The sequence below is a fragment of the Leucoraja erinacea genome, chromosome 16 (assembly GCF_028641065.1).
Source record: "Leucoraja erinacea ecotype New England chromosome 16, Leri_hhj_1, whole genome shotgun sequence".
Taxonomy (NCBI): Eukaryota; Metazoa; Chordata; class Chondrichthyes; order Rajiformes; family Rajidae; genus Leucoraja; species Leucoraja erinaceus.
Window position 1 is genome coordinate 14,205,298 of NC_073392.1, and position 15,664 is coordinate 14,220,961.

Sequence of the window (15,664 nt, forward strand, 5' to 3'; positions counted from 1 at the left end):
ATTCAAACTAATTCACACTTAAATACACAACACTAATGTGGGAATGGAAGAAAGTTATCCTGCTAAGGTTAGAATTAAGCTTGTCATTAAGTAGAGGAGAAAGGTATTTACTCCTGCAAACATGAAGTACTTGTTATTGTTACTATTGACCGGAAATGGAAATGCATTTAATTTTCCATTATTATTTTAACAAACAAATAGAAATTAACTAATTACAAAGATCAAAATTTGGCAGGAAAAATCAATTAAAAATACACTGATGAAGATTACAAAAATATTCAGTATATCGGAATTAGTTTAGTTTAGTTTAGAGGTGCAGCGCAGAAACAGGCCGTTCTGTCCACTGAGTCAATGCCAATGTGTGATCCCCGCACACTAACATTATCCTATGCACACTAGGGATAATTTACGATTTTACCAAGCAAATTAACCTACAAACCTGTACGTATTTGGAGTGTGGGAGGATAACCTACACGGAGGTAGCAACATTACCTAGCGTGGGCAAGTAGATGCTCTGTTTAGAGCAAAATTTAGCAGAAACAAATATATTTCGCACCGCAGTTCATCTCAATTATACTTCTTGTTCTGAAATTAGTACATTGCTAATTGGGATATATAAAATTGCCACACCAAAAACAGCAATATATCTGAAAACTCAAATTTCATCCAGCTGCTGACATTTAGAGGCAAATGGGCAAACCCACTACTTAATCACTAAAGCCACCAACATGTAACATTCCCAGCAAATGCTAAATTCTGATCACTACCACAGGGCTACACGAGGCAGTGCAAGGAGGGAAGGGAGCACGTCCCAGATCCTGGAGACGCAGAAGGATCACATCACCTGCAGTAAGAATGTTTCCCTGTTTATATGAGGGGTTGGGGTGAGGGGTGAGGGGAGGGGAGACCCTTGTGGCACCAAGCAGTCAACATTGGCAGGTGGCTGTGAGAGAGGTCTGCACCACACAGGTCACTAGTGTGACCTGGCGTTGAAAATAAAAGCTTCGTAAAATTGATCAGATCCAAGTTCTTGCACCTATGGACTTCTTCATTGTATCTTCTAATTAACTACTAACTTTCCTTCTGATTTTCTATTTACACGTACCCTTTCAATGCTGACATGGTAAGTTTTCCATCCGACATAACGGTTTTTGGAGACACAAGGAATTACAGATGCTGGAAGTTTGAACAAGCCAAAACTCTGGAGGAACTCAGCAGATCGGGCAGCATCTGTAGAGGGAATGGACAGGCACGGCTTTGGGCCAAGACACTTCTTCAGCCCAATTAGTCTGAAGAAGAGTCCCAACCCAAAATGTTACCTATCCATTCCCTCGACAGATGCATGCCTGACCTGCTGAGACCTTCCGGAATTTTCTGTTTAGATCTTTCTGAATCTCTAGAAGTGGGCAGTTGAAGCTGAAGTATCTCATCAGAGGATATTTTCCCATAATTAGAAATCCACATTGATAGTTTTTCCTTGTTGGTCGAGGTAATCATTATAGTTCTTTCATCCGTGTATGCCATGGAAAAGACTGCGATAACACACACTTATGGCTGGCTCTCTCAAGAGAGACTGGGTTTCTATGTTTTGGTCATAGTTATTGTCATGGAATTATGGGATAGCACGCATTTTGCTTTCAAGGTGTGACATTGGGAAGAAGACACAAGGGAGAAAGGCGATTTAAAATTTTAAATTGTACTTGGGTATGTGCTCTCTGCCCTTTGCATAAACCAAAAATACTCTAACTTAAAAATAAAGGCAAGTTAAATTTATCTCGAAAAGTACAATCAGATTCATCTGGAAAACTGGTGCAATAGGATTTAACTTGGAATATCTCTGTGTTAAATGCACAATTTGCCTCTGGTGGAGAGCTAACACAGACAGGATGAACCAAATGGCCACCTTCTGTGATGTAAACACTTTATGATTCTATGTTATAAGTGCAATTAGTTATTATTACAACTCCCTCCAATCTACTGATTAAAGAGGATAAAAACATTCAGAATGGAACAAAAGCTCAAAAGTTTGCCTTTGACATCAACAGCTCAGTATAATAATATTTATCCATGAACATTTAATTGCCAAATCAACGCGCTCAGTCACCCTCAAATTAAATACATAATGTTGTGCCCTGAATGGTGTTATCCAACACTGAACACTTCGTGCTGATAAACATATTCAGGAATAAATTGAAATGTGCTTCAATTTCATGCAGAGCAGAAAATATTGCCCAGCATTTACTTCACAGCATTATATTTCCACACTCTTATTCGTCAAAGAAAATCTCAAATATTAAATGCTGGTTTGGGTGAAATCCAAATCAAGATTTTCTATTTGTGATCAGTTCTAGAAAAAACATTGTTACCCATGTTGCCCTACGGAATTTCTTTTTGAGTTCTGGCAGTCATAAAAACATTTTATTCCAAAAATGTTTAGGGCTTTGTTTAATCTCTGACTCGCAATTCCATTTTGGTGAGTTGCCAATCACCTTTACCAGCAAGCGGGGATCAACTACTTCAAGCACTGCAGGGAGAAGTTGAATTGATAGGACGTCACTTTGGAGCGTGTATATCGAGCAGATAATCGTACCATCAGCAGAGGGCTGGGGAAACACAATCACCATCTGCTTCCTTGGACAGGAATGGAGTGATCGCAGGAAGCCAAGACAGAATTTTAGACAAAGCAGAATATTTGCTATAATTTGATTAATGAAGAATATAATGTGATCATTTTTTTCTGAATTCTCACAAATTAAAACATCAGTGGATCTACCCTTACAAATATCATTTACAATTCATGGAATCCTAGGAAGATACTGCATAGAAGGTGATTCAGTCCATCGTGCTTGCATTTGCTTTTTGGCTCACGTCTCCATCACTGACTAGTCCTTTACATTGGCAGAAATGGTGAACCATAAAAATACAAATTTTGATACATTTTTAGTGCTGTGGTGATGATTTCAGTTATAATTAAATACCGTTGCCTTGCACCAAATGACCTTTAAATGAATTTAGTAGTTTAAATGAATAGGATTAATTTTATTATACTGATCAATGATTTATGATATTGTTTACCTTTTCGTACAAAAATACATGTATCGATAAGTGCAAGTCAATATGTTACTTCATACACTGCTCAGATTCATTCACAATAAAGAACAGCAGGTCACACAAGTAAATGCCTGTGGTAGACCAGAGCAATGATGCCAACTAGAACACTACACACAGGCCAAGAAGGAGTTTGCTTTGACACGCTTACATTAACACACAAACCTCCCTCATTATAGGTTCGGTTGTAACTTTAACAGGCTGCTGGTTGTCTGCTGGCACAAATTGTAGTGCCATCAACAGAAAAACAATTCAATATTTGGCCCTGAACATTCCCAGATGGTTTGCTGGAACTTCTATTGATATACAACAGTACTTTACTCAGGCCTGTCAGATGCTCAGCGTGACATTTCAAGCGGAACTCAGATCACATCGTACTTGGGAATTGCAAAAATGAAAAGATAAACATGGAAATTACAAGAAAATTACATGCATTTTCTTGTTATGCATACTTACACTTTAGCATTTTTAGTATTTTAGTTTCAGAGATATAACGTGGAAACAGGCCCTTCGACCCACCCAGTCCGCACTGAACACTAGGGACAATTTTACATCTAAACATTTATACCATGCCAATTTATACCACTACAAAGTTACGTCTTCGGCGTGTGGGTGGAAACCAGAGATCTCAGAGAAAACTCACGCAGGTCACGGGGAGAACGTAAAAACTCCGTACGGACAAGCACCCGGAGCCAGGATCGAACCTGGGTCTCTAACGATGTAAGGCAGTTAGTAGCTCTACCGCTTTGCCACAGTGCCTCCCAAATGTCTGTATTAAAACTGATAACTTGAATCTAAATTTCCTGGTTTCAATGTAATTAAATGCAACAGTGGTGTTGAACTAGTTTCTTCAAGATTAATAGATAACTCACCAAGACTCTCTGCCACTCATATACACTGCTCCAACATGTAAAAGATAAGCTCACATCAATCTCCCAGATTCAACCAACCTGTTATCAAACGTCGGTGCATCTAAATTCTTTTGAGAAAATCCTATCCATTGTCCTCCTACATGTTTAGAAATAATATGTTGCTTCCATCGCCTTTCAATGGGCAACATCTTTGTTTAACATGACAATGAAGATGTAAGGACGGATGAAAGATTCCAAGAATGATGGAACCATTGCATCTCCCTTGCTCTTTCCACCATTATTTTACAACAGTGTTAACTCTTTATAGGCCAAGCGGCTTCGAAAGAATATTGGCAGACAGTTTTGTTATCCATATCAGCATGGACATGAAAGTCATCCTGTATACATTTAATGCAAGTATCTTTCTACTTCCACAAACACATTAAACATTGATACAACATAGTAGAGCACTGGAATAGGCCCTTCAGCCCACAATGTCTGTGTTGAACATAATGCCTCTCAACAACACTGCAGCACCACTTTTACCAGGGCTACAACAGTTCAATAAAATGGCTTACCACCTATATTTGAAGGGCATTTTGGCCATGGTCATATTTTCCTATCACATAGGATGTTGTCATTTGACCCTTTAAGAATAAAACAACTCTTTGAGCATTTTTCCACAAATGTTACCAGTGAACTCTTTCCCTACATTCCCATCATCTCCCCTCCCACCTTCCCCAGATAGACACTTGGAGCAACTTCCAGTAGCCAATTAACCACCCGGTCTACATGACTTTGGGATGTGGGACCTGTTTTTGCGTGAAACAGCAATAGTAAGCACATACTAGCAAGCTGTACATACTATCCTTATGATTAATACACAGGTCATCATTGTTAATTTTTATTCAACCAGTATTTCGCACATTAGCTCTAAGTTGTTCCAAGTTCTTTGCTTATTCCATTTGGAATAAACAAAGAACTTGTAACATCTCAGAGCTAGTCCTGAGATGCTGCAAGGTCATAGCATCTCATAACATGGGGAGATGCTGTGATATCTCCCTATGTCTGTGCTGAAGATATGGGGAGCTTTCATATGCCATGATATATCATGGGGATAACTCTGCTTCCCGAGTCCAGAAATTCTAGTCTGGGATCAGCAAACCCAAAGCTTGGAAATTACTCCAGGGTGCAATTATACCCATGTATTTTAAGCATTTAAAGCATGTAGGTATTCTTGTGCTTCTCCAGCTGGGAATATCATAGTGTCATTTCTTTGAAGTCAAAATACATTGATGTGGCACATTGGTTTGTCTGTCATTAACAGTGGCTGGGAAGCACAGCTACCTGTCAGGTAAACTGCTGAGTACTTTGTGCATAGACACAAAATGCTGAAGTAACTCAACGGAACAGGTGGAATCTCTGGAGAGAAGGAATGGGTGACGTTTTGGGTCGAGACCCTTCTTCAGACTGATGTCAGGAGAGTGGGTGGTACAGAGATAAAATGCAGTCGGACACGCTAAGACTGATCGAAGAACTGTGAAGGAAAAGGGGATGGAGAGAGAGGGAAAGCAAGGGCCACAAAGTTAGAGAAGTCAATGTTCATACTGCTGGGGTGTAAGCTACCCAAGCGAAATATAAGGTGCTGTTCTTCCAATTTGCGCTGGGCCTCGCTGACAATGGAGGAGGCCCAGGCCAGAAAGATCAGTGTGGGAATGGGGGAAGGAGTTAAAGTGTTTAGCAACCAGCACTTTCTACTTTGTGCAGATGGGCAAAAAGGGCTGAAATGGACATGAAGATCCCAAGGGTGGAAGTCTGTGCTGTTCAACTCTGACTGATTCTACAACAAACTATGACCTTACTTCACAGGTTCTGATGCTTGATGTGCTATTTTGGAGCTGCTTTGCTCCTCAAAACTCCTCATAGATTTCCTGCTAGTCTTGGAAAAAATGTTGCAGAAAGCATATATGCATCCTTGATGCTAATTCACAAGTCAGAGCTTCAAGTCCATTAATCGAAGCCAAACATTGAAATCTAGAAGTACTTACTTGCAGTGCTGAAAACAATTTCCTCAGATACTGCTGTCCCCAGTTCATTGCTAGCATAACAATGATATTTTCCCTGAAAAGTGTTCAAATTGCCATTGTTGTTTTTCATCACAAATGACCCCGAGTTTATAGTTGTATTCATTCTGGGGTCCTGTGATGGATCATATTCTTTGCCATCCTTGGTCCACCGAAAACTAGAATACAAAGGAGGGAATTTTTATTATAATATCTTATATATACCATGTCTTCTTGAATTACAAATCCATTCCAATATCAGACCAGAATGATCTCACAGCAAATATACAGAGCGATGTTAAAATGCCTCAAGCTGATCCGACTTCACCAAGCTGAAAAGGACAACGGTAACTGTAAATAATGTCACTCCCGAAAACCACTACTCAGTTTATTTCCACTGAAAAATAATGTGAGATCAAATCACATAAAACAAATACAGCAAAGAATAAAGATACAAAATATGTACAATGTTATACAATCCCTGCACACAACAGGGACTGCTAATTGCAATCAATATATTACATAGATCACATATATTTGCCAATGACGAAGTGTTATGCCTGTCACAATAACATTTTTTAAAAAAAGCTTGAAATGCTAATGTTGGTTGCTAATAAACATAAAAGTTCAAAATATGTTATTTTTACCTAATCTACACCGTGTGCATCATTTCCAACTGAAATTAAAAACGCCCGCATAAATACATGGTTAGTAGCTGATCTGAAGGGAGATTTGACCAGGTGCAATTTTCTTTGGCTGGATGGGTCAACAATAATTGAACTTTATCTACTGATCCTTATCAACAATAATTTCCCATTTTTGGTGACTGTCATAAAATGCGCCATTTTAATGATATTTTTCAAAAGACTGCTGGATATCCAAATAGACTCCATTTATGCCTCCCATTTGTCCATCCTTTATTACATTCTGAGAAACTTGCAAATATTTATTAAACACAATTTCCCTTTAATAAAATCATGCCAACTCTTTGCATCAATTATTAATTTCTGACTGGTCTACAATTACAATTGTAATAATCTCAATATTTTCCTGGATTTCCCAACTGACCAGGTCTTTGATGCCAAAATAAGACTCAAAATTTGAAGCATTTGAAGAAAGCTCCAAGGTGCCGCTGGAAACGTGACGATACTTTGTGTACTGCCTCAGAAAATATCTACTGTTTTACATTATAGTCATTGCACACCTTTACTTATGTATGGGGATCATGACAGAAGCCTCCTCCTAGCGATCCCCGGAAACGACGACACGATGCACTCTATGAGGCGTCGGACAACCAATTCTGTCAACATGTTGGACGACGACAGAAGCCAACAGCGGGCTATACATCGTCTGACACACAGCAAACCTATGTATGATTTGTGCTTATGTATAGTATTATTTTACTAGGTTGTCTGCAAACCAAAGCATTTCACTGCATCAAGGTACATGTGAGAATAAAGTAACCGTTCCCCAGTTTCTTCCCCGCAACTCTCCTGCACGGATTAGATACATTTATGGTTTTACAATCTGATTTGATCTTTCCAGAACATACAGGATTATGGAAGTTCACAAGACACCCATCCACTTTAGCTACTTTTAATTAACATTTAGCCATTCAGATCCAGGCGATTGTTCTGCCTTTTGCCCCATTCATTCATTCATTCATTCATTCATTCATTCATTGTCTATCATCTATGCTCCAGTTTCAGGTTCTTCCCTCTTCTTTTGTCCCCAGATGTTCAACTATTATTGTGGTGTTTTCACAGTCAAGCCAGAAACAAAATATTTGTTCAAAGACTTTGCTATTTCATTCACTTCCATCTCATCCTTTAAAGGAATCAGTGTTTACCTTTCTTACTAAGTATTTGTTGAATCCACTTGAAGACAGGAAAATGGGGTTAAGAGGGAGAGATGGATCAGCCATGATTGAATAGCAGGGTGGATTTAATGGGCCGAATGGCCTAATTCTGCTCCTATTACTTATTACATATCTGATTTATTTTTACTGGCTAGATTACTGTCAATCCATTTTCACTTTTTTCTTCAATAATCCTTTACTGGTTTCAAAACTTTTCTAATTGACAATATTGTATGTTTTTTTTCTGAATTTGATACCGTGTTTGATTTCCTTAGTAACACATTGGATAAATCTTGCTTCTCCTAAAATCTGTGTACCTTAATGCAATATATATTGAGAACAATGCAAATACTCTAAATACCCGTCACTGCTTATAACATCCTATGGCAACTGATGCTTAGGTTTGGATATCAATATTAATTCATCAACCTGTGAGCTTAAAGGATGGCACTGGTGAAGCAAGGTGTCAGTACTAGCTTCAGGCAGGACTCTGGTCCTTGCACATTGGTCTTCCATTTGACTGCGAGGACTTGCTGAATTGTACTGCTCTGAGGTGCTTTTAATCTTTATTAGATGCCGGCCTATGATTTATTTGAGTATTCATTGACATCAACATGATCCTTTGCACAAGATAAATATGAATCCAAAAGGCAAGTATAAACCACAATAATTTGAGTTTGGAGTTGATCACCCTTTGTCTGATAATCTACCCTCCTACCCCCTCACCCTGACCCCTCACCCTACCTTATCATCATGGATAACTCAAATAGGGTTGCTGGACTCAAGAGTGTAATACTCTCACATTCATCGGCACAGCACGAGCTTCCATTCCATCTCAAGGCTGCAATCTTAGCCAAGGTATCTCAGTAAATTGTAGCCTTGTTGTGGTGGGGAGGCCTGAATCTTTCAAATGCAATACCTTCTGCAACAAACCTTCAGCGTCATCCATAGCAGTCAATTCAAAGGAGATGAACCAGGTGAATAGATATTTTAAGCACCATTTTGTTCGGTAGGTGGTCAATGCTTCCTCCAGCAACTGTATTACATGGCACAAACGGCAATACTTACTGGGGTGCTGGATTTCCTCTGGCTTCACACTTGATAATGAAATCATCAGTCGGATACACAACATGCCTCTTGGGCGACTGCTCCGTTATAGTAGGAGGCTGCTGAACTGGAAAAAAAATATTTTAAAGTAAAACATGAATTAGATGAAGTGAAGAGGTGAAGTACAATTCAAAATCAATTAATCATTCACACTAACAGCCGTAATTCTTCTCTTAAAGGCTTATGAGAGCTAAATTCTGATTAATTATGAGAAAAAATTATGAGAAAAATTGAAGCATTTGAGGTCAAGATGTAGAAGCTGTTCACAAAGATGAAACACTGTAATGAGGTCTGTGTAATGAATACTTTTAATAATCCATTTCTGAGAGTTACCACTTCCAGTTGTATGAAAATAATTTGAAAGATCTGCTGGTGATATTATGATTACTATATTTCTCAGAACTATTCACTGCCATGCATGCAGAATTTAAATTCCTCCTTTTCATTTGGGTTCATTTTTAATATCGAGGATTCCCACAGAGAAGTTTCACGGAAACATGTCATTTTGGTGTCTGCTCATCCAGAAAATATTCGCAGCACACTGAGATAAATATAAGCACTTGATAGAAGTTGACAAGAGCATAAAGAACATGACACTTGTTTCAAAGGAAATGCAAAAATGAGGACAAGGCCATTTGACCCTTCGAGCTGTTCTACTACTGTAAACGATCACAGCTGATCATTCAAATTCAGTTGCATGTTTCTGCTTTCTCCCCATATTCCTTAATCCTTCTCACCTCAAGAACAATACTTAACATCTTCTTGGATATATTTTATGATTTAGCTTCAACAATTATCTGTGGTAGGGAATTATATAGATTCACTGCTCCGTGGAGAAACTAATTCTTCTTTTCAATCTTAAATGGCTTAATTCTTATCATTACAATGTGATGCTACATCTTGGACTCCACACCATCATGTTGTAGATTTCTAGAACCCCCCCCCCACCTTCAAAACTCTGGTGAATCAATATATGATTTTGTAACCTGCACTGTCAAGGTTTAACCACCAGACAATTATATGAAGAAAGCCATTTGATAGATTGTAAGCCACCAATTTGGCATTCCAGAGTGATCATTATATATTTTAGATATTTAGAAATCATTAGGTTTCAGTAGATATTTAGAGACCATCTTTCTCTGGAACGTCAGAGGTTGAGGTGAGAGTTAATAGAAGTATATAAAATTATGCAAAGAATAGACAGGGTACACAATCAGAACCTTTTCCCTAGAGTGGACATGGCAAACGCTACAGTGCACAACTATTAGGTGAGAGGGGGAAAGTTGAATGGAGTTGTGCGAAGCAGGTTTTTTTCACACTGAGAGTAGTGGGGGTCTGGATGGCATTGCCAGGCGCAATGGTGGCGGCAGATACGAGATTGGCATTGAAGAAGCTTTATATGGGCACATGGATGTGCAAGGAAGAGAGTGATATGGATCATGTGCAAGCAGATGATATCAGTTTGTCTTGGCATCATGATCAACACAAACATTGTGGGCCAAAGGGCCCGTTCCAGTGCTGCACTGTTCTATGTTCTATTTTTAAAATATATTATTTTTCTTTGAAGATAGGCACAAAATGCTGGAGTAACTCAACGGGTCAGACAGCATCCCTGCAGAAAAAGAATACATGATGTTTCGGGTCGAGACCTATTTTGCCGATTTTTGGCTCCACACTTATGTCGTTATCGGAAAAAATAATTTACAACTCCTGCCCTCAACTTTTGGATAACATTTACCATCTCGTTGGTGGACTAAAATGCTGGAGAAACTCAGCGGGTGAGGCAGCATCTATGGAGCGAAGGATTAGGTGACATTTCTGGCTGAGATCATCTTGTTGTACATACCAGGCATGAGGCATTAGAGGTAACACCAACATTTAGTTTACTTTAATCCATTCCCTCAATAATTTTTTTATAATATATAAGATTGCTTCCGTTTGTTGACTTTCAGGTTAATATGCCCTAGTTCCGCCAATTTCTGCTCATAATTTGGACTCCAGATGTGGAGTTCCTAATCGCACTTCTCTGTACCTCAGTCAACAAATGATTGCCTTATGTGTAGAACTCATATTCTGTTTTTAAATCGAAGATAAACACAAAGTGCTGAAGTAACTCAGCGGGACTGGAAGCATCTCTGGAGAGAAGGTTGACTTTTCGTGTCGAGACCCTTCTTTGGGCTCGAAACGTCACCCATTCTTCTCTCCAGAGATGTTGCCTGTCCCACTTAGTTACTCCAGCATAACAATTGTCTCATGCCTGGATACATTATTCTAGCTACTGTCTAACTTGCACACTATGAAGATTTTTTTTTACTACTTTGGATTTACCTGCAAATTTGCCGCAGATGGCAAAACTAAATGTGCTCTGCGATCGTGCCTACATTCATAATTCATTTGCAGAGAACAAAGTGCTAGACAACTCAGCGGGTCAGGCAATATCTCCGGAGGACATGGACAGGCGACATTTCAAGTTGGGACCCTTCTTCAGATCCCTCGCCCGCAAATTCCTCCATAGATGCTGCTTGACCTGCTAAATTACTCCAGCACTTTATCATTCCAGCGAAATTACTCCACTAAATTACTCCAGCACCTGCTAAATTATTCCAGCACTTTATTTTCTATGCAAAATTCTCGCATCTGCATTCATTGTGTCTCCAAATTTAATTTCATTGACTAAAAAAGAACTGAGTGATTTGGAAGTAATTTGTTTTCCATTACTGTCACTTGTCTTGACACTGTTTATTCCAGATAACAAACAAATAATTTCAAACATTATGTTCTGCTCTTGCAATTTATACCCACATTATAAATTAGACAGCAACCTCCATTAACAGTTTCAATAATATAATTATAAGACGATACTGTGCTTCAACACAGTATATCATTAGGCAAATTTAAGCTGCCTTTGTGATAATATTTTGTCAGCTCGAGTAAAAATGCTGCAAGGAGGCTGGTCAAAAAAATACAAGTATTAGCAGGAACAACAGACTTAGGAAAGGACAAAGCTCTGCCCATTTGGCTCAGTAGTCAGAAGGAGAGAGCACTGATCATTTCAGACCTAGCTGCCAGAGTGTGTGGTCAGAAGCGAGTTAGGTGTCGGTGAATATGGCTGTACATTCATATCTATACCTCACTGTCCCACAATATCAATGTGCGAATAGCTTTACCCATCACCTCATCCTTGCCTCCTCTCTTCACCATGACCCTACACTCAAACTTTCTCGATCTTTAGCTTCAGCGTGGAAACAGGCCCTTCGGCCCACTGAGTCCATGCCGACCATCGATATTCCACTTACACAGTTCTATGTTATCTCATTTTAACATCGAATCGAGTCAAGAATTCCAGCTTCACAGGCTCCATTTGCTGACTGTGGGAAACACCCAGCTTGGATTCCAGCACCCTGCAGTTGACTTATAAATGTCAATTGGACCATTATAGATCTCATCGCATCAGGAGATCAGCCATCCACAGCCTCCAGCTGAAAAAAAGTGCCCCAACCCCATACTGCTATTTCTTAACCAAGGTCCACAAACAGTTTTGACCTAGTAAACTGATTATTTTTGCCTAAACTTGCTCCACCAAACTTATCTCTTCATACCTTGACCCTATTATATCACCCCTTGTGTCGTTTCTTACCACATTCATCTGAGCTATCACTCGTGCCCTCAACCATCTTGACACCGTATGTTTGCTAGTTGTAAGTTTCACCCTTGGTGTTCCCCACTTTCTCTCTCTAATCATACTCGGGTCTCTGGCGCTGTAGGGCGGTAACTCTACCGTGGTGCCACTGTGCCGCCTGATATCCTATCACTGCCCACAGGACACGTAGAACTCTCAGCAAGATGGCCCTTCCAAATGTGGTCAGGCACAAGCAGACCACGGGTAACTATGCCACGAAAAAGGTTTGAACTGGAAAGATGGCGGGCAATAATTTCACACTATGCAGGTTTCACAATGCCACTTGCCTATTGTGAGGTGGGTATAAAACTCGGGAAAACCACAGATTCAAATTACATATTAGCAAAATGTCAGCTCAACTTAAATTCTCAAATTTTCAACACTGATTCATTGCAGCTCTTCCAAATAAAATGCTATATTGCTGCATTTACGTGCTGGTCAGGCTGATTGCATGAAATAAAGCAAGCTATAACCCTAAAATCATCTCCAGTCATGCACATTGAAGAATACTGTGATGAAATTTCATGCCTGCACAGACATAAGTGATTGGGAGACAGATAGGAGATTCATCAAATTGAGGGATTCTAGCCTTCATGGATTCTATCGTGCAGAAATAGTCGAAGAGGAACCACCAGATTTGCACAATTGGGCAGCTGTTTAACTGGAAAAAGGCTGTCATTTTGCTCGGTTCGATGGGAAGATAACTTGTAATTGCAGCTTCTTGCCATAAAAATGAAGTCAGCACATTTTGTTAGATAAATGTGCTGCTGTAAATTTTAAAGTGAAATGTAGTTATTTTGTTATCTCTCAGTTCATAATTGCTTTGAATGTTGCTGAGTAGATGACGATGCTCCAAAAATGCTCTCATACACCCGGACTCTGAGCAGACCACTTGACAAACTTCCTACAGGGAAGAAGCCATCATTTTACTATTGGTGGACACCGGAAAATATCACAGAAGGCTCTTGTTTCAGATTATCCAGGAGACTGCAACCTAGTCAGGAGACCACCTCATTTTCAATGTTCCCACAAGGTCTAATGTATTGTTTTAGGGATGCAACTTCAAAACAAGAGTTTTAGACTTTAGAGATAAGTGTGGAAACAGACCCCTCGGCCCACCGAGTCCATGCTGACCAGTGATCTCCCTCGTACACCAGCACTATCCTACACACTCGGGACAATTTACAAATTACAGAATCCAAATTAACCTGTACGTCTTGGGAGTGTGGGAGGAAATTCCACGGAGCACCTGGAGAAACCCCTGGAGCACTGATGGCGGCATGGAGGTAGATATCAGCGGTAGAGTTGCTGCCTTGCAGTGCCTTAGTCTCAGGTTCAATCCCGACTACGGGTGCTGTCTGTACAGAGATGGTACGTTCTCCCTGTGAGTTTACTCTGAGATCTTTGGTTTCATCCCACACTCCAAAGACGTACAAGTCTATAGGTTATTTGGCGTGGTATGAGTGTAAATTGTCCCTAGTGTGTGTAGTTTAGTGTTAATCTACCATAGATAGATGGTGTGAGGGTGACAGACTGTTTCCACATATTATTTGCCGTCTGAGAACAGGGTTTGTGGAGTGGGGGCTTTGTGAGAATCTTGAGCAATTTGATTAGCCTGCAATATGTTTAGACACATGTGCAAGAAGGAACTGCAGATGCTGATTTACACTGAAAATAGACACAAAATGCTGGAGTAACTCAGCGGGTCAGGCAGCAGGTCTGGAGAAAAGGAATAGGTGGTGTTTCGGGTTGAAGCCCTTTTTCAGACTGAGAATCAGGAGAGAGGGAAATTGGAGGTACGAAATGTACTGATGACCAAGGATAGATGGAGCCCACAGTAGTCCATTGTTGACTGGCACCTCATCCACACCCATGACCATGTGAAAGCAGTGAAAGGTCTGTCCATGTGCTGCATATGCTATGTGTCCTATAAAATCCAATGTAATTTATACCGTAGCCATGACAGCAGCTCTGCAAACAGGTTAAGGACTGTTACCATTGGTTTGGAAAATCTTAGCCTTCAGAAAGCTGGAAATTGGAGGATGGCTCCCAGAATTTATGTGAGGGTATGCTCCCAGAACTTAAACACTACTTCCCTCTCTCTATCTGGATATCCAGCCATTCTGTCTTCACTCTCAGCTCATACAGTGCCCATAGTGAGGCCACCTCATAAATAGATTCCTTAGGCTAAGGGAACGAAGGAAAATAAAATCATCCAGAGAGTAGCTGCAATCTGGAATACACGACCGGAGTTGGTGGTGGAGGCAGATAAACTCACAATTTAAACTATATCTCGATAAAAACGTAAATCGCAAAGACATAGAAGTCGGTGGAACAAGTGTTGGCAAATGGAATTGGCACAGATGGTTGCCATAGAACTGGCGAGCCGAAGGGCCTATTCCTTGGCTGTATGAGTCTATGACATATTGTGAGAATAAATCAAAGGAATATTCAGGAAGGATCCAAAGTTTCTATGCTAAAGAGCTGAATGTTTCGAGTTGGGACCCTTCTTCAGATGAGCATCTTAAGAAGGGTGCCAATCCTAAACGTCATGTCCATTCCCCTCCACAGATGCTGCCTAACCCACTGAGTTCCTTCAGCAATTTCCTCTTTACTCAATTCCAGCATCTGCAGTCTCTTGTATTTGGCATGTATCATGGCCAGGAATACCAGCTTAAATTTCCTGAACAGTAAAATGATTTCCTTTCCCCCCCATAACAAATCAATTTTATTCAATCACGTTGCACTTAAAAACATTGCTAAGTTATCCAATATCTCAGCAAACTTTCTACCCCTTGCCATCCAACTGTCTACAGTTATTTCCTGAACTTTTTTGCAGCTGAATCAGAAGAAACTTCATGAAATACTTATGAAAAGATCAGTGTAATTGTAATTCATCAATTGGGATTGCAAAATAGAATGGGAAAGCTTGATAACAATGCATTGTGACAAACATTGAAACATGCAACAATTAAGGGGCCCACTCTATCGTTGTTAG

General features: G+C 39.9%; 1 protein-coding gene across 8 annotated transcripts in view; it reads right to left on the reverse strand.

The window, feature by feature from the left end:
- chl1b (cell adhesion molecule L1-like b) overlaps positions 1-15,664 on the reverse strand; it is a 610,347-nt gene that overhangs the window by 356,111 nt on the left and 238,572 nt on the right. For all 8 annotated transcript variants that reach the window (XM_055647708.1, XM_055647706.1, XM_055647709.1 and 5 more), the window contains 2 exons: positions 8,949-9,054; positions 6,008-6,201 (listed from right to left, as the gene is read on the reverse strand). In XM_055647708.1, the coding sequence (XP_055503683.1) occupies positions 6,008-6,201; positions 8,949-9,054 (300 nt within the window). The remainder of the gene's footprint in view (positions 1-6,007; positions 6,202-8,948; positions 9,055-15,664) is intronic.